Source organism: Haliotis rubra, unplaced genomic scaffold (genome assembly GCF_003918875.1).
Source record: "Haliotis rubra isolate DU_JTF1 unplaced genomic scaffold, ASM391887v1 Scf54, whole genome shotgun sequence".
Taxonomy (NCBI): Eukaryota; Metazoa; Mollusca; class Gastropoda; order Lepetellida; family Haliotidae; genus Haliotis; species Haliotis rubra.
The window spans coordinates 692,382-712,237 of record NW_025767235.1 but is presented as its reverse complement, the minus strand read 5'-3'; the positions used below and the strand labels follow the sequence as shown (position 1 = coordinate 712,237).

The window sequence follows — 19,856 nt, the reverse complement described above, 5'->3', positions numbered from 1 at the left end:
TAGGAATGACGTAATGCTACGAAAGCTTTGTGGATTGGGTCCAAGCGCTTTACAAGTTTTAGTAGATAGACAGACAGACAGACAGACAGACAGACAGACAGAGAGAGATTTCTATTCTGGTGGGGAATAAACCATAAACCATTGCCAAAATTTCAAGAAATACAAACATTCAGTCTTCAGTTTTCCTGTTTAAACTAACTCCCACAAGGATAAAACTAAGTAAAATCCCACAAGGATAAAACAAGGAGAACTGCCACAAGGGGTGAGAGAGTGAGTTTAGTTTTACGCCGCACTTAGCAATATTCCAGCTATATGGCAGTGGTCTGTAAATAATCGAGTCTGGACCAGACAATTCAGTGATCAACAGCATGAGCATCGATCTGCGCAGATGGGAACCGATGACATGTGTCAACCAAGTCAGCGAGCCTGACCACCTGATCCCGTTAGTCGCCTCTTACGATAACCATGGGTTACTGAAGATCAATATTCTAACCCGGACCTTCACTGGTATCCCACAAGGACAAAACAAGAACTCCCACTAGGACAAAACTATGTCAAATCCCACAAGGATAAAACAAGGAGAACTCCCACAAGGATAAAACTATGTCAAATCCCACAAGGACAAAACAAGGAGACCTCCCACAAGGATAAAACAAGGAGACCTCCCACAAGGATAAAACAAGGAGAACTCCCACAAGGACAAAACAAGATCTCCCACAAGGATAAAACAAGAACTCCCACAAGGGACAATACTAGGAAAACTCCCACAAGGATAATACAAGGAAGACTCCCACAAGGATAAAACAAGAACTCCCACAAAGATAAAACAAGATCTCAACGCAAGGACAAAACAAGAACTCCCACAATGACAAAACAAGAACTCCCACAAGGATAAAACAAGAACTCCCACAAGGACAATACTAGGAAAACTCCCACAAGGATAAAACAAGGAAGACTCCCACAAGGATAAAACAAGAACTCCCACAAGGATAAAACAAGAACTCCCACAAGGATAAAACAAGGAGAACTCCCACAAGGATAAAACAAGCAGAACTCCAACAAGGACAAAACAAGAACTACCACAAGGACAAAACTAGGAAAACTCCCACAAGGATAAAACAAGGAAGACTCCCACAAGGATAAAACAATGAGAACTCCCACAAAGATAAAACAAGAACTCCCACAAGGATAAAACAAGAACTCCCACAAGGATAAAACAAGGAGAACTCCTACAAGGATAAAACAAATGAAATGAGGCAGCCTGAGAATCTGATGAAAGTCAGGTCATAGATGTGACAGAACACAGCAGCAAATGTCACCCCTAGATAACCCACTCAGCTCCCACAACCTTCACTTGCACTATAGCATACAACAAAACATGTCTGGTGCTGTCAGTGTCACTCGAGATCTAACAAAATACTCAGGCATGCTTGTTTGACATGTTCATCTTGCACAAACAAAACACAGGTCAATCCAAAACAACGTTGACAGTGTGCTCATCAAAAACACAACTACACATGTTATGGTTAAATTTACCTGCATCATCCAAGTAAACATCTTGCCTATTATTGTGTGCATCTGACAAGAAATGTCACACTTCATAGTGTTCTATCAAAAGGGTTTGCTATGGTCAGTGCTGTCTTGGTCACTACTGTGTGTAAACTATCAAAAACACCACCTGGTCAATATTGTGCTTAGCCACCACATAACGGTGAACCAGCTCATAATGTACTGCTGTTGGGACTAGGGCTGCAACGATTCACCCAGACTTTCGATTCGATTTTCGATATTCGAGCCTTGATTCGATCATTTTCGATTCTATTCTTTATAGAAGTAAAAACATCAGAGTGAGTGAGTGAGTTTGGTTTTACGCCGCTTTTAGCAATATTCCAGCAACATCACGGTGGGGGACACCAGAAATGGGTTTCACACAATGCACCCATGTGGAGATTCGAACCCGGGTCCTCGGCGTGACGAGCCAACGCTTTAACCACTAGGCTACCCCACCGCCCCAAAAACATCAAATGTAATTTAAGCCTAAGAGTCGGCTTTTTCATCGTGAAATCTATCGTCAACTTGGCCATATCTTTTAACAACAATTCTCATTAGATACTTAGCCTGGCGTCAGCCTTGATCAGCACTCGAAACTGCTCTAAAATTAGGTTCTGGCTGTGGAAATAATTTAAATAGGTATTCATATATCAAATCGAAATAGTGATGATGGCTATCAAATCGAACCAAATCGTTGCAGCCCTAGTTGGGACAGATGTGGGGTGAACCAGCTCTTAATGTACTGCTGTTGGGGAGGATCTGAGGGTGAACCAGCTTATAATGTACTGCAGTTGGGACAGATGTGGGGTGAACCAGCTTGTAATGTACTGCTGTTGGGACAGATGTGCGGTGAACCAGCTTATAATGTACAGCTGTTGGGGAGGACTGTTGAATGTTAGGAAAATGCTTTTTCACAACAAAATTAATAACACTTAAAACATCTGTATAGCGCTGTAACATCATGATGAACAATCTCGTTCACAGAGACTTCCAAATGCTGACATAGCAGCGACTATGACTGACAGAGAGCACAGATCAAGTTATGACAGTTGTGGCAAGACGTGCCAGTCCAAACACGACACACATACATTTATGTTGTAGTTTTTAAACAACAATTTCACACATATCTGTCATTCCACCTATACACACAAAGCACAAGGAAGAACATTTATTCATACATGGACCTGTGAGCTAGTGAAAGGTTTGGAGGGCAAATAGAATCTCTTTCCTCATGTAACACTCAATGGCTGAAACTACCTACTCATGATCTACTAATGGATTTTCAAAAACCGCTCTTCTACATGAACCATGGAGTAAGATGACTTGTCAGTACACTAGCATCAAACCCTAAACATTCAGGAATCACTGGACTAACTGAATATTGAACACTGCGGCAATGTATTACAAGACTTAAGGCATATGTTTAGTTAATAGTTTTTGTCCCCCAATATGTTAACTGACTGAAAAGTAATGCATGACGTCTGACGCCATCTGCACAGCAGGCTTGGAGGTGGGAATGACTGGGCTAAAGTCATCTTTGAGAGCTTCATTCTGTCACATCTCTCAAACACCAGGTAATCCGTCTGGTCTAGCTCTGGACACAACAATCGCTGATGGAGGTGGTTCTCAAGGCTGTTTAAACCCATACAGCAGGGAATAAATCTCAGTTAAGTTATTACTGGTAAAAAGTGTCCTGGTAAACATTGACATATGTTAGAAAGATTCATAGGTTTTCCTTTATGCTTCAAGAATGCTTTGACATGGAAATAACTGATTTCTTTCAAACCAGAGGCCCAGATAAGTTGCGTATCCGGGTAAAATACGCATAGAATTACGCACTGAAAAATAATTGTTGCGTACCAATTACGCATTTAAAATGTTAGATACGCAAAAAGTTTAAAACAAATGCGTACGGAATATATTTATAAAAATCGCTTGCGTAATGAAAAAGGCATCGATTGCTATCAAGTTGTACTGTTAGTATAGGACAAGTGTTGTATTGTCAGTAAAGGATGAGTGATTTTTTATGAAATAATTTCCATTATATTTAAGTTGGTTTTGATTAGGTATGACATAAGGCAGAACATACCTGCTTAGTAAACTTACTCAATGATGTAATACTTAGGTGAGTAAAGTGACTGAAATATGCACATATTTGAAAGCAGTGGGTAACGGAAAATGAAATACCCACTCAACATTCATAATACCCACTCCAAAAAAATACAGTGGGTACAGTACCCACATGAGCTAAATCTTATCTGGAGCTCTGTTTCAAACTGCATTTTCTATCCAGTTAGTGAAATTAATCTTTCAAACATGTCTCAAAATGACTGAACTGTGCTATTATTGGCACAACTGGGTAAAATTACAGCCATATTCAGCCAATTTTGAAAGGATCAGATAGTGCTGGAGCGATTAATCGTAGGATCGGTTAATCGTTCGATCTAAGTCAAAATAAACGATTGTCGATTACAAACAAACTGCAGATCGATAATCGGAAATAATCATTATTTGGATGCACATACATTAAAACGTTTTATTCTACCTTGTCATGTTTTCTTATACTGAACACTCTGGTTGTCATTGCTTGTTTACCTCTTAAACGGAAGCTGTGTAGTACACAAGTGCGCATGCCTCCCCTGTCAGCCAATGGCAATGCTAGATATATTTAGATTGGGGTGTCCTATTTCGTCATTGAAATACTACGAGTTGTAAAGTGGTTTATAGAAATTATTTAATATTCATGAGCAAACTGTGCAAAACTCATTCGTCCAATCATGCAACAAAACGTCACAATACGACCCAGGTATTACAGGTTAGCTACTTTCTAAATGGCTGTAAGAGGGAATCCCTTGAGTTGCATTTGCATACAAACACGTGACTTGTGCAAGGCGGGTAAAATAGAGCTATTTTCGGTTTCATGAATTCTCTTGAACTTTCGATACAGTGGTAAATTATAATACTTCCCAGAATAAATTTTGTGTTTCAACCTTAAGGAAATGTCTTTGTTCACCCTTCAACATAAACAAAAAGGTTTTTTTCTAAAATGGCATGCCATGAAAAGATATCTACCAGCGAGGTCACATGACTCGTAGCGTGATCTTGTAAGGTGGGATGTCAACTAAGCAGACGAAACATTAATGGCATCTTTGGAGTAAAGATTTAGGATTTTTGTGCATTTGATTATGAGGTAGATATTGCATTAAGGATCCCTGAGTTAAAATTAATCTCTTGTGGGTTTTTTATACTGTTGCCTACGCATGGAAACTTGATTCGTAGCATATCGATGTCAGAACGATAGCAACAGCGGGGATTGCCTTGTTGTCATTCGGGATGCTTCTCATGGATTTTCTCGCGTTTTCGCGCAATAAACAGGAATTGTTATGGCCGATCAAAAACATATAACGATCGGAAACGTAAGACGATAGGATACTTGATGATCCAAAGACGCTGCAAATGTAAGTAACTTGCTAGCGTTAACAATTGACACGTCTGACAACATCCCGGAAGTTAGTTCGCTAACATAGGTATTTGACTATGAAATGACCGTCCAAACGATTATAATCGATCGATTATTAATCTAACCCTAGCGATTATCGATCTGACAAAATGTAACGATAACCAGCTCTAGAATCAGACCACCTAAAGATTGAAAGCTTGAGCACCAGGGTAGAAGACATACAATACAACAACCAAATCATAACCCCCAGAATGACCATTTGAGTCAGCTGTTATGACAAGCAGAAGGTATGTACACTGCCTATGCTTTCAAAACAAAGCAAGACAACAGTATTTGGTAAATGTAAGTTGGATAATATCTTCATTGTTGCTCATTACACCCAGTCTCTTATACCAAATAAGACAAAACATTTCATTGCAGCTACCTCTTACAAACGTCCATATCTAACTCCTTGAGAGACAAGGAGTATTGATTCAGGTCGAAAATTTTTTAATTGTTTACTTATCAATGATGAATGAAAAGAGAAATATATTCATACATTTTGAACATTTACATTAGTATCCTTCAATTAACCTGGATAAATGAAATCATGCAATCTCAGTAAAATGAATGCATTTACTATAGGTGACAAACCAATAGCAAATGCAGTTCAGCCTTGTCAGGTGTCTTGATCAGTTATACTGAATGACAGCATGACCCCAGAAATTCATAAAAATTATAATTAGAAAACATAAAATAATAACAGCTTCCAAAGTCAATTCAATGACTGTAAACTACTCAGAGCAATCAGTCATAAAGGAAATTGATTAATTGGAGCTTCCAAACGACAATGAGATTAGTTCACAGATGTGTCTCTGAAGACGTCATCAGCACACCTGGTCTAGTGTTCCCCTGCAGGTAACAACTGCAGGCACTCCAGGCGTGTGAAGGAATGAGTAGTTGTGTGACGGTGAGGTGTACTGACGTTATGTTACCTCTACAGTCGTTACCTTCACACACGGCACATACAAGTCTATATTTGACATGGGCCATCTCCACACACTGTGCAAATAAAAGCAAGTAACAGATTTCACTGTAAAGGATATAAAAAACTGTGACCTCACATAGCATTCACAGGCTAGATATAAAATAAGCAGACACATTAAAAAGGTCTTTCATTACATTTATCCATCTGTAATTAAATAAAGGACAAGAAAAAGATGTCTCTATACCTAGTCAACTTCAAATAACTGGGTTGTGTTTATATTACTCACACTTTGATAAGGATCACAAAAATGCACAACTTTACTTAAGCGTAGAATTATATGTTGAAATTATATCCATTTAAAACTGGATAAATAATGATATGGTAGCCCCTCTTTAGGAAAACAGTCACCTTAATCTAAGCTTATGCACCTGATACATGAGTAACCATAAAAATGGTTTTCATGGCACCAATCAACCATTTTGCAAATCATGGAACGAGTCACTGACAAATAAACAAGATGCAGTGACATAAACCTAGGATCCATGCTAACAATAAGCTTAGATATTTAAACCAAATTTGACCCCACATCATAGGTTTTCTGTTGAATCCATGATTTGATCCTTAGCAAAGTGTGAATAGTATAGAATGTTTTTAATGATGGGTTGAATGTGAACACCATGGTCCAGCAAATTCTTTTAATACAATCCAAATGAAATAGAAAAATTAAATCCAAAGTGGAATCTTTGTTCCACTAGCAGTACTGTAATGAAGTGTGTATATGATGTGGTAGCATTATGAAAACTCAATTCTACAGATGTAGGTCAGTGATAAATGTAAGCCACTGGAAACATGATCCCGCCACAACCAAGCAGCATACATACCAGAACACATAATAGCAGCAACTCTCACAGATGTAATCTACATGGCCTGTGTTTGTGGTTATGGTCAGAATGGGGGAAATATATCAGTATATTTAAAAAAAGGTGGTCACTTTTATATTTCAATCAGTCAAACTTCTCTTATGACAAGAAGCCATGAAGGAACTACTAAATTATACACAAATGATTACAAGCTATTTTCTGGCAGTGTGCTACTTCATGATAATTTACAGACTTTCTAGATAAATCTGTTTGGAATGCCTTTGCTGAAGAAAGAATTTTCTTTTCTTCTGCCTGCTACAAAAATCTCCATCTTCTCCCGCCCCCAATTTACGTTTCTTTAAATGTCACAAATGTACACCTTCCTGTAAAATACAGACTCATCTAAGGGGATGTCGGTACAAGCCATCTGCTTCTCTCAAAAGAAATGATGAAACTGTGTCAATTCTTAAACAGTTGACAAGATTGACATGTGTCATTCAAGGCAGGGGGAATGATTGCTTCACTGTCGTACTTGCATGGCAATCGCATACAACAGTGATTGATATATTGTCATCATATCAAGCATAAACCAACATATAGCCATTTTCAAGTATCTGTATATAAATACACATTGCATATGCTTCCCTATTTTGTACATTTTGATGAAACTAGAACTAGACGATCCCGTGCCAGATAGGGGAGTGGTTCCGTTACCTGAGGGTGTCAAGTACATAACCACTGAACACTTTCATGTCTAACTTAGTGGGTGTGCTGTGTGTATATGTTAAATATGTACACACAGTATTTAAAAATAGGTCTCAGTAAAACAAAGGGGCTATAAAAACGGTCAAGAGAATATAATTAAAACATTATCACTTTTTTTTATCAATATGCAGTATGCTTATGTTACACATTATTTAATAGCTTCCTGACAGAGAATAGCTATTTAAGTTAGGGCAAAAAAGATACTTAAAATGAAAGGGAACTTTCCAATAAATGAATTCACATGGAAATTAATGCAATTTCTGAATATGCGGGATCATGAGTCATAAGGGATGTGCCTGCAAGGTCAAGATGACATACTCATTCAACGTCAAACTTTCAACATTGTTGAATACAAATACATTGTTAACTTGTTCAAAGACTCCTATATGTGAGGCCTATATTGGGGTTTGATTATACTGAAAACTCCTACTCTTAAGAGAGTTTTTTTTAAACCTCGTAAGTTATAGTGAAGAACAATTTAACACTTGTCATGGTAAATAAAGTGGCAACTGACACCTGTTGTCATTCAAACTGCTATTGCAGTAAAGTCCCCTGTGGTTTAACAATCCTGTTGCTTATTATTCAGGCAAGTCAGACTATTTCTGTCCATAGTAATGTACAATCCGATATCACCTAAGTGAGCTTACTAGTGCGTAGAAGAGATCTGTTCAATGATGCGTGCAAATGTTAAATAGTTCATAAGCTGATGTTGCGTTGACATCTAGACCTTTCAAATTTCTTACGTGTGATGTTCTTAGTTGTAACGGACAAGTGGTATTTGAATAGTAACTTACACTTTTGCTTCCTCCAAATGGCATAAATATTCGTATGCGATATTGAGCTTCCGTTGCTCGTCCATTTCATCGGCCGAGAGACGAGAGTCGTCCAAGGCTGAAATATACAAGGTTCGTTGAATACGCAATTAAGCTAATTAGTAAAACTAACAGTAGTTAATGAATATGGTTGTCAATGAATATGGTTGTCAATAAACAATTAACTGACTGAAATCAGAGTAACACTCACTCCTGTAATGGGGACGGTGCTCTGATGTGTCGCTCTCCATCGTTGAAACAAATGGTAATCCAAACTATCCACAACAAACAAGGATGCTGTCAGAATGAGTTGGGTATCACTTGTGAACAATCGTGTTCAAAACATATCCTCAACTGTACATAGGCTACAAAATGTCAGTGCTTAGTGGTAATCCAAGAGAAAGGGAAAATGTCAATCCAGTGTCGCCCTGTATCGTTACAGCGCGTAAAACAAAACACACGAAAGCCTCCTATGATTCGTGTCGCTCAGCTCGGCGACTGTGGTACACTTGCAGAAAGCGCGCTAAGCTGATTCGAACCTTTTCGCGGGAATTGTGGGAACGTGAACTCACATAACCTCTAACCTTGCAAAACAACCTTCACCTTGAAATGATAGTAATTTATCACCACTTATTTTATGTGAGGCCTCCTGGGTTAAAATTAAGTTGCCAAAACAATATCTCATTACTTTTAAAATGAAGAAAATACTGTAGGAAAGTGAGTTATTTAAACCTGGTACAATATAAGAATGATTTATTCATAAATCTGTTTGTCGATAATGTTATCTTTATTTCAATGTTGATAGTTTCAACACTACCCGAATGTAGACATTTGTTTACTAATGGCCACGATTTACTAGCAACTGTTGATTCCTTTGAAAATAGCCAGTAACTATGTAAGTATCCCTTTGATTATGTGTTTCTGAGTTGTTCTACTATTTTACTGTAAACGCAAGTTAAGATGTCACCGAAATTCGATGTTTTGTTGTGATTATTGGAATATATTGCCTCCCAACAAAACTTGGAAACTTTTTGACACCTGTTGAAGTTGTTGAAGTAGGTCTAACTTGAAATAGTTGAATCTCTATATCTTTGGCCAGTTTCGCCACATCTTGTTTCCTCTTTTGTCACACGAAAAAAAAGATGTTCATCCACATATTTCAATATCAGTTCATGACATAATTTTCGACATGACTGGCAATTGTACTTCTAGGAAGTTTAGCTGTTTTTTCGTAGTGCGTGGTGTGGTGTCAACTGTCGGATCTTATCGTCCGTGAACATGAGAACCAAATTGAATTTATTAACTTATAACTCATTATGGATACATTATATTTGAGTCCACAACGATAGGTATGAGCTGACGCTTAGTCTCTGAATATATATGAGTTTGGTTGTAACGGAGTTGTAACAAATAAACCCATTTAAATTGATCCCCAGGAAGACCTAGACTTGCTTCATTAGGGCTTTAGCATTGCAGGGAGGGCTAGGCTGTAGGGAAAATAATATGGTTCAGGGACTGTGAGACAGACTATGATGGCTATAGTTCATGGGACATTTTCAGCATTCTTAAGCTGATGTCTTGTGCAAAACATGAGTTTCTTTTTCAGTATTGCAATAGGGCATGCATAGGAACATGCATTATGTTGAGATATGTAAACAGATCTGATTTGTGAAGAAGACTTGTGTTTCTACATCCTCGATAATCTCCAGGGTATATGTTACGATTACTCTCAACTATACCCTGGATGCATCCACGGCTTGGCCTGATAATTTTATTACCTCCCTTGGCTGGCTTTTTATCCAATCAGGGGTCTACACTGGGAAGTTGAGCGAACCAATCACAACTCACTTTCGCTTCTTAAATTATCTAACCATTTAAACTTGGCAACACAACTGATGCAGAGATACTCTGAAAGATGTAGAAGGAGTATATTTGGGAAAGTTTCAGATCTGTCAATTTGTGTGTATTATTTGCCCCAAAATCTGAGTGGTACTGCGAACAAACCTTCGCGACTGCGACCGCTATCTTTGTTGACACTGGCAAGCTTGGATGTATCGGGGGCTTAGCTGATTGTCTGCTGTGAGAATGCGGAGCCAGCAAAGGGAGGTATTATAATTATCGGGCCAAGTCGTGGATGCATCCAGGGTATAGTGGAGAGTGATCGTAACGTATACCCTGGAGATTATCGAGGATGGTGTTTCTAGTGATGTTGTTGAATACAAAGGTTATTATTATCAAGCCAAAGGGCATAAACCATCAAGTCCATGCCTTGAAGTTAAACAAACTAGATCATTCAAGATTACATCCTGTTTTCATTTTGAAAACACAAACCAGTCTTAATTATAGAACATTAGACTTTTAGTAATATATTGAAGCATTATATTACTCATTTCATTATTAGCACAAGTATTTATTCTAGATTAGGACATTGCAGCATATATTTCAATTATGACACAGGAAATATCACTTAAGTTAAATGCTGAAGTTGGATGCATGGCTTCTACAACTAAATAACCTTAAAAAAACAACATGCACTCATGACTACGAATAAAGTTATGATCAGAGGACTTCACAGGAACTTCAAAGTGAGGCATCAGTATATAAATTAAACTCATAATACTAGGACCACACCCATCAACCTATAACTGCTACATTGACTACTGTGACATCCTTGGATTCTGTCTGCTATATATTGCAAGTGAGAGCATGTATTCAATTGTATTAATTAATTCAGTGATTATTGCATTCATATTTTATGTGTTACAGCACATCTCATACAGATTACCTAATTCAGTTGTTTGTCTTCATTTAGGAACCATTTCCATGTCGTCAAATTCTTTTCCAAAAGTGTTACTTTGTGGCTTAACAGTTCTATTCGTGTGTTTTAAAGAAGAAAAAAACTACATGAAAGAAACTAGATGACTAAACACTTTCTGGGTATGGATACATGTCATTTTTTCTTTTATTCTTCAAGCATTTATTAGTTTATCAATGCTTACCATGAAAATGCATGTGATAGCAATGTCGTGCCAGGAGTATCCCTGGAGTTCTCTCCCTTTCATGGTAACACCATTAGAATGTACAGCTACGGCCACTTTACTTGCCACTTTGAACCTATTTATTAGCTTAATTTGGTCATTGCTTCAGTTGTTGAATTCACTATTCTGGTTGGAAGAAAGTTATTAATATGGCTTATTTACATGTAAAATAGGAAATATACAAATTGCTGTGCAAGTAATTATTCCAATATGTAGAAAGAATCCGGTACAAATTCATTTCATGTTGTATTTGACCATTGCAAATGTTTCATCCATGATGGATAGTCATGAAATAGCTTATAGTTACAGGTTACTTTGGTCAAACAGTACACCGGACCAGTAACCATGTAGCTGGAATATTGCCTAGTGCAGTGTTAATCAACAATTTACAAACATATAGGTACAGGGTACAGTTGTCAAACAGCGTACACATTACTTCTGTCAAACAGCTCATAGGTACAGAGTACAGTTGTCAAACAGCTAATAGGAACAGGGTACAGTTGTCAAACAGCTTACACGTAACAGTTGTCAAACAGCTAATAGCTTGAAGGGTTTCCTAGGCTTGATGACTGATGTATTGGTTCTGTTTCCGTGACAAAATCTGTGTCCATCCACAACTAAATTATTAATTAAATTATTAAATGTATGTTTAGCTTAGCATACATATTTGCAAATAGATAATGATTTGTATTTCTGATTTGTGGCAAATTGTATGAGTTTTCATTTACACCTGAAGACTGAGCAGCGAAAGATCTTGTGTGCATAAAGGAGTTTTGAAAAGTACAAATATCTGGACTCTACACTTTATCTATTTAATGTCTATGCACCTGAAGAAATCACTTGTTTATAAGTGATTTACAGTGTTTGAAGCTCAAGATGTCCAGGGGTGGGGTAGCCTAATGGTTAAAGCGTTGATGTTGCTGGAATAGTGTAAAACCAAACTCAGTCAGTCAAGTTCAAGGTGTCCAGAAGAGATATAAAAGCAAATTCGTTTGTGGAAAACAAGGACTGTTGAAAGGGACAGCTAGAAGAACTCATCAAGAAGTTGGAAACAACTGACAAAACTTCACAAGAAATTCTAAAGGGAATCAAGAAGACAAATACTGCAAAAACTTATGCTGTGAAATCTGCAGTATTGTTTCAATTAGGGCTGTAACGGTGCATCAAACTATCAATGAATTGCAATTGTTGAGGCTCCAATAGCAATTAATCGATGGTAGAAACGAAAAACTATCGATGCATCAATAGTATGTGTGACTATCGATAGTTTAGTAATTGACTTCAGTTGATAAATGCTCAGCGGAAAATACAGGATGTTTGGGTGCAGACTTGCAGCTTCATTGAGTTTTTGTTTTAACTGTTTACTTGAACCGGGTTTCAAGTTTTTTGTCACTCATTGACAGAGACTGAAACTACTTCAACTTGTTTTTATTTCATATAAACAATACATTCATTTGGGAACCGACTTCAAATGAGACAATTCAAGGAGAGAAAAACTATTGCAATAGTACTATTGCTATCGCAATAGTTGTTTACCCTCAATAGTCACCCCTAGTTTCAATGTGGACAGAAAGTTAAAGTCACAGAATATTTCATTGTTAGTATGTTGTCTCATCATTTGTTTTAGATGGATTACCAGAAATGTCTACATCCTAATAGACATCAGACTGAATATCAACTACTTTTAAACTTTTACCTGAGTCTGAAGACATGTCTTGTCGATTTCCCTACCAACAATAGCCGTGTGTTTGCACTGTCAATCATATTTACACTGAAACTGAAACGAAACAATGGAAAGCTGCCAACCAGCATGTGCCTTGCAACAGTGTAAGGTTGTCAGTAGTGTTGGGAATTGGTTGAAATCTCACAGTTGATGATTGCTTCATTACCAACGAACAATCATCGAAAAAAATTGGTTAGCGTCATTTTTCAGATTTTCCTATCCAGGTTGTTACTGCAGAAAAGTATAACATGATGCAACTTGTTACTTTAAAGTGATGACTAATATATCATGAACTTCCTTGAGTCTTAGAGAAATATTCAGTCATGACTTTTCAGTTATTGAAGTGAGTTTTCTAAGAAATAAACATGTTTCCAGGCCCTGACAACTTCTAAGATATGTTCCTTTGTCGAGTATTTCAAAGACTAAAACAGTAGTTCCAAAATCGTTTATGTTCCATTATGAGAAAATGTGATCGATTGCTTGGTCGTTTGGTCACTGCGACCAATCTTCGATTATTTCAATTAATCAGAACACCACTAGTTGTGAGTAGACTTGCACAAGTCTCCAAGTTAATAATTAATAGTTTAAATGAAAATTTCTAACAAAATATTATTAACAGACTGTCGCTCTTAATTTGTACAGTACTGTCCGCTCATCTAGACTTGCCTCTTTAACATTTTTAAAGGCTAGAATTGCTGTAAATCCATGGGCTTGGTATTCAGGTTCTTTTACTAAGAAGCATATTTCAGCTGTGTCGACCTGTCTTTAGGAAACCAATGCTTGAAATTGGTGGTTACTGATCATCTCATATAAAAGTGCCCCCTTCTTCCTGACATATTTGTTCTGATTCGTTACAGTCTGACTGTTGTAGTTGTCACCTCTTACTGTGATAGACAGTTCCTGGGAACTTTGTTTTAATGCTACTCTCCATTGAGAGTCTGCTGGCTTTGTGGGCATGTCAAGTTATGTACCGTATTTTACCGTCTATAAGACGACCCCATGGATAAGACGACCCCAAAACTTGACCCTTAAAATCAGTGTCAAAATGGTATGTTTCGTGCATAAGTCGATCCCCCGTGATGGGGTCCTAATCGCGGTAAACACAGACCACAGACAACTGGCAGTTACCAATAATTATAACTTTGGTCCACATTATTCAAAGAATTCACAATCATATATATTGCGTCTACTCACGGATCGAAACGAAATGTAGTTGACAGAAAATGCATAATATATTTTGTTTCTCTAAATATCATATTTATTGTAGCAAAAAACTGGCTTGCTTATTTTACCCCATTCAACAATCACGAACTGATTACCACCTCATTTATCAGTGGCGGTGGGGTAGCCTAGTGGTTAAAGCGTTGGCTCGTCACGACAAAGATCCAGGTTCGTTTTCCCCACGTGTACAATGTGTGAAGCCCATTTCTGGTGTCACCCGACCGTGATATTGCTGGAATATTGCTAAAAGCGGCGTAAAACCATACTCACTCACTCACTATGTACATTTATCAAACAATTACCTGATACATGTCACACATTATGTCGAAAAGCGCATGTTAATCTCCAAATCATCATCATCATCTCATGTCATGCCACAGTATGTATTCCTTTTCTTGGAATGTTTTTCAATCTCGTAATTTCTGTCTGCTTTAATTTGCTTAACTATGTTTGATGAAACCATTGCAGATATCAGATTTTGGGGATTGTCCAGTTTAATTATAAGCATTGACTGCATTTTTGTGTATATTTCAGGGGTGGAAATAACCCATTGTCCGACGTCCGAGTCCAGTGTTTTTTTCTGTCGGGCAAGCAGATTTGTGTATCACACTGTACCGGTGTCCAGTTGACTTTCCAATGTTAATTATGTTGTTTATTTAAAAAATCAACAAGAAAACGGACGGTATAGTGGAAAAATTACCAGGGCAAGTGATTTTACATGTGCCACTGTACCTGAGTACAGTAGCAATTTTAAAGTTTTTTCCACCCCTGTATTTTTTTATTTATTTATTTTTCATTGAGGTATGAATAGAAAAACCGATGCAAGCCATTATGTGCATTCATACAGTTTACACATAAGTTTTCTTATACATATCTCAATGAACAAAAAAAACACACAGTCTGTCAAAGTGAAAAAACTGATGTGTAAATTTATCTGGTTATGCCTATAAGGATAATATGGATCATAGAGCTTTGGCTTCTGTCCTTTAAATACACGCCCCCCAGCACTTGTCTTTCTCTTCATTTTCAATAGAAGACCAGAGCCAAAAGAACTAACTAATTTATGGCAAAAGATTACCCAACCTAGATGTGACAGTAGATTTCTGGTGGACGTGTGTAGTTTCGATAAATATATTCAGTAAACTCCATTCCTGTGTAATGATGTGAATTACTGAATGAATAAAACATATATGCATATTAGTTCGCATTAATGATCCATTTAATCCCATAACTTAAGTTGAAAGTGAAATATAAAATATATTTAACATAAAAGTGCTTTTCATAAACTGGCGCTTGCTGTAAAATGAACCGCTGCAGGCTATATTTAACACACAAATATTGCAAACTCCCAACATTGTAGTCCCTGCTCAATGACAATGCATATCGGGACTGCAGAAGACAGAAAGGAGCTTATATTAGGCAACCTCGATAACCCAGCAACAGTCATTACAAATTTTTATGTATGTATTGTGTTATCGAGGGGTTTTTTTCTTAAAGTTTTTGGTGCTGAATTCTAAAGATAAGCCAGACATTTTATATCTTACCTTCATATTAGTATATAACCCAAATAAACCCAAATGAATGATGTCACTGTGTCACCATGAGTTGCCAGCAGTGTTAAACTGTCAAAAATTGAGATTGAAAAAAAAATACAATTCAAAATGTTGGGCTCGTCCGGGATTTGAACCCGGGACCTCTCGCACCCTAAGCGAGAATCATACCCCTAGACCAACGAGCCAGCTGATGTGGACAGAGAGAGATATTGGGATATTGGCTGACTGACAGCGGCAACGCTGGGCCACAGCTCACAGCAGTATGGACTGGGTTGACCTACTTCTTGAGTGTGAGTGAACTAGACTCACGGTTGTAGGAAGGCTTACTCTGTGGAGACATAATCATGAAAATATTCTGTAATATGTATATAGCTACTACTGTTATATATGGCAAATGCTATTGAGGCATGAAGTTTTAGATGAATTAAAGTATTTTCATTTAAATGTTCCATGTTTTTCTGTGATTTCAAAAGGAATGAATTTGTTTAATTGTTGCTGTCCTTTTGTTACTAGATTTCTTTTGCATTAATTATTTTTCATCTTATTGATATAATTTGATTTGTAATGTACTGTATTGTACTGATCACAATTCTTGTGCTGGGAAGATTAACTCATTGGCTGCATTGAGTATAGTATGATGTATGGATTGAAATGTCTCCCTCAAACATACTCAGTCCTATATGGTATTATATGTGCTGACAATTTCCAGTTAAACGACATGTTCTTATGGATTTACTATTAAACTGAGCAAACCATATTTGTACAAAAATATCCCACCCTCATGTTGATCACCAGTATTGGTCCTACATGTATATTGTGTTCAAGGTGTGTTCCATTGTCACTCAAACACTCACTCACTCAAACACTCACCCACCAACTCACTCACTCACATATAAGTATTCATTTTGACCATGAGTTGTTTGTGAAAAGGTGACAAGGTTGTATTATGTATTGTTTGTGAAAAGGTGACAAGGTTGTATGTATTGTTTGTGAAAAGGTGACAAGGTTGTATGTATTGTTTGTGAAAAGGTGACAAGGTTGTATTATGTATTGTTTGTGACAAGGTTGTATGTATTGTTTGTGAGAAGGTGACAAGGTTGTATGTATTGTTTGTGACAAGGTGACAAGGTTGTATGTATTGTTTGTGACAAGGTGACAAGGTTGTATGTATTGTTTGTGACAAGGTGACAAGGTTGTATGTATTGTTTGTGACAAGGTTGTATGTATTGTTTGTGAGAAGGTGACAAGGTTGTATGTATTGTTTGTGACAAGGTTGTATGTATTGTTTGTGAGAAGGTGACAAGGTTGTATGTATTGTTTGTGAGAAGGTGACAAGGTTGTATGTATTGTTTGTGACAAGGTGACAAGGTTGTATGTATTGTTTGTGACAAGGTTGTATGTATTGTTTGTGAGAAGGTGACAAGGTTGTATGTATTGTTTGTGAGAAGGTGACAAGGTTGTATGTATTGTTTGTGAGAAGGTAACAAGGTTGTATGTATTGTTTGTGACAAGGTTGTATGTATTGTTTGTGAGAAGGTGACAAGGTTGTATGTATTGTTTGTGACAAGGTAACAAGGTTGTATGTATTGTTTGTTACAAGGTGACAAGGTTGTATGTATTGTTTGTGACAAGGTGACAAGGTTGTATGTATTGTTTGTGAGAAGGTAACAAGGTTGTATGTATTGTTTGTGACAAGGTGACAAGGTTGTATGTATTGTTTGTGACAAGGTGACAAGGTTGTATGTATTTTTGTGACAAGGTTGTATGTATTGTTTGTGACAAGGTGACAAGGTTGTATGTATTGTTTGTGACAAGGTGACAAGGTTGTATGTATTGTTTGTGACAAGGTGACAAGGTTGTATGTATTGTTTGTGAGAAGGTAACAAGGTTGTATGTATTGTTTGTGCTTAATCATTTTTAATGATGATGTTGTAATGATTAAATTGTGTCAAAAGAAATCCCCTCCCAAACAGTCCTCTAGGACATTTATTACAAAAATAACTAATCATTGCTAAAAAGAAGTCATTTCAAGTAGTTTAATACTTAAATATGCAATGCAAGACACAACCTCTCCAGAGTTGTTTGCTAACAGATCGATGATCCTTCAAAGATCAATGTTTTCTCTTTTGTAGTTCAGGGCAGAACTATACACTATTATGCTGCACATGGGGGTAAACTTGTAATGGGGCAAAGTTTGTGTGTTAAATATGGAACAGCGTGTTTCAGTATTTCTTGTCCGCATATATTATAACATATTTATTTGTACAATAGCTGGGTTTCAGTCACAAGCGTGGGACAAGATACTTGTGGATAAACACAAGGGAATGAGTCTCACTGTTACACAGACTGTAGTTGATTTGTTGATCAGGGGTGGAAATAACTTTAAAATTGCTAGTGTACTCCGGTACAGTGGCACATGTAAAATCACTTGCCCTGATAATTTTTCCTCTATACCGGCCGTTTTCTTGTTGATTTTTTAAAATAAGCAACATAATTAACATTGGAAAGTCAACTGGACACCGGTACAGTGTGATATACAAATTTGCTTGCCCGACAGAAAAAAACACTGGACTCGGACGTCGGGCAATGGGTTATTTCCCCCCTGTTGATACGCCTGCCCTCTCAGTTAACACTTATCTACTGCTTTTAAATAAAAAAAGGATTGCTTATACAATGCGTGAACATGCAAGATTTGTCTCAGATTTGATGGTTTTAATCTGTATTGAGGAATACATCATATGTTGTTGGGGTACTCAGTTGTATACTGATTGAGACTTGAAAAGCTAAAGGTGTTCTTTATTTTGGGTTGCATTTGTCAGGAAATAAGAGCTACTAGTCATGCAACTTCCTCCAGTATAATTGAAAGTACTTGATAAGGAGAAGGAAGGAAATCAATGGGAATTAAGATTCAAGGCACATATATTGATAACATGCTGACGAAAGCAGCAACCGTAAAATGAGTACCGTTAATTGTAGTGTCGATAGTCTGCTTCTCTGAATGTACTTAGCAGTTCTAAATACATGCAGCCATAGTTAGTTAAATTACCCACATTTTGAATGGTATGATTGTAAGATCATGAACTCTGACGTGTAATTAATACCCTTCTATTACAAGCCGAGAGTCTTAGACGACTCCAAGCTGTACAGAGCGGAGGAGATGCATTCATGAACCAGCCTCAATGTTTGGAATATTTATTGGAAAAAATAGGTTCGTACTCATTGTATGTAACCCTTTCTTGGTCTGCATGTGTGATTATTTGTCATTTTAAAAAGTTTTATTATTTTGGTACTGTTTGAAGGTACAAAGAGTTTTGATGCAGCTTTGACATAACAGGGCACATTAATACACAACCAGTATTGTATACGACACTAGTTATTTTCTGTTTGTTGTGTAATGGTATAAAATGATATTTTAGCTTTCTGTAATCTTTACCAGACAATTCAATGATTACTATTATAAGCAATATCCAACATATAAATAATTAAACAAGTCACTGAGCGTGACCAACCAACCAGTTTCACATCACTCATGACAATAAACCATTGTTACGGACCTGTCCTAACCTGAAATCTCTATGGGGATTAATATTGTGTAGTTGATAATAAAAATTTACTCCAACTTTTAAGATTTCATGAACAAATCTGCTTTATCTCTTGATGGTATATGACTTCATATTTTAAGTCATGTATTTGGTAATAGTCTGTTCAGTTTAACCTGAATAAGATCATGCTAGTTTATTAGATATATGTCATGGTCATTATACCAAGAGTCAGGATTCATCACTGTGATATATACCAAGTCTTGGCATCTCATCAACTACTATACTCTGTCCAAGTGAAACATGTTCCCCTAGTCTGTCGTACAGACCCTGAAGCAAATATATCCAAGAAAGCCCACGCAAGTCT

At 37.1% G+C, this 19,856-nt stretch overlaps 1 protein-coding gene and 1 non-coding gene across 2 annotated transcripts in view; both read right to left on the bottom strand.

Annotated features, from left to right (window-relative positions):
* The window catches only part of LOC124253369 (ras GTPase-activating-like protein IQGAP1), a 168,804-nt gene extending 159,830 nt beyond the window's left edge, over positions 1–8,974 (bottom strand). Inside the window, 2 exon segments of the mRNA XM_046687119.1 lie at positions 8,398–8,494; positions 8,627–8,974. Coding sequence (XP_046543075.1) covers positions 8,398–8,494; positions 8,627–8,666 — 137 coding nt within the window. The 5' untranslated portion in view covers positions 8,667–8,974.
* Positions 8,975–16,063: 7,089 nt separating this feature from the next.
* Positions 16,064–16,135, bottom strand: Trnap-agg. The gene has a single exon. It is a non-coding gene; the product is annotated as a tRNA-Pro (tRNA).
* Positions 16,136–19,856: the final 3,721 nt, after the last annotated feature.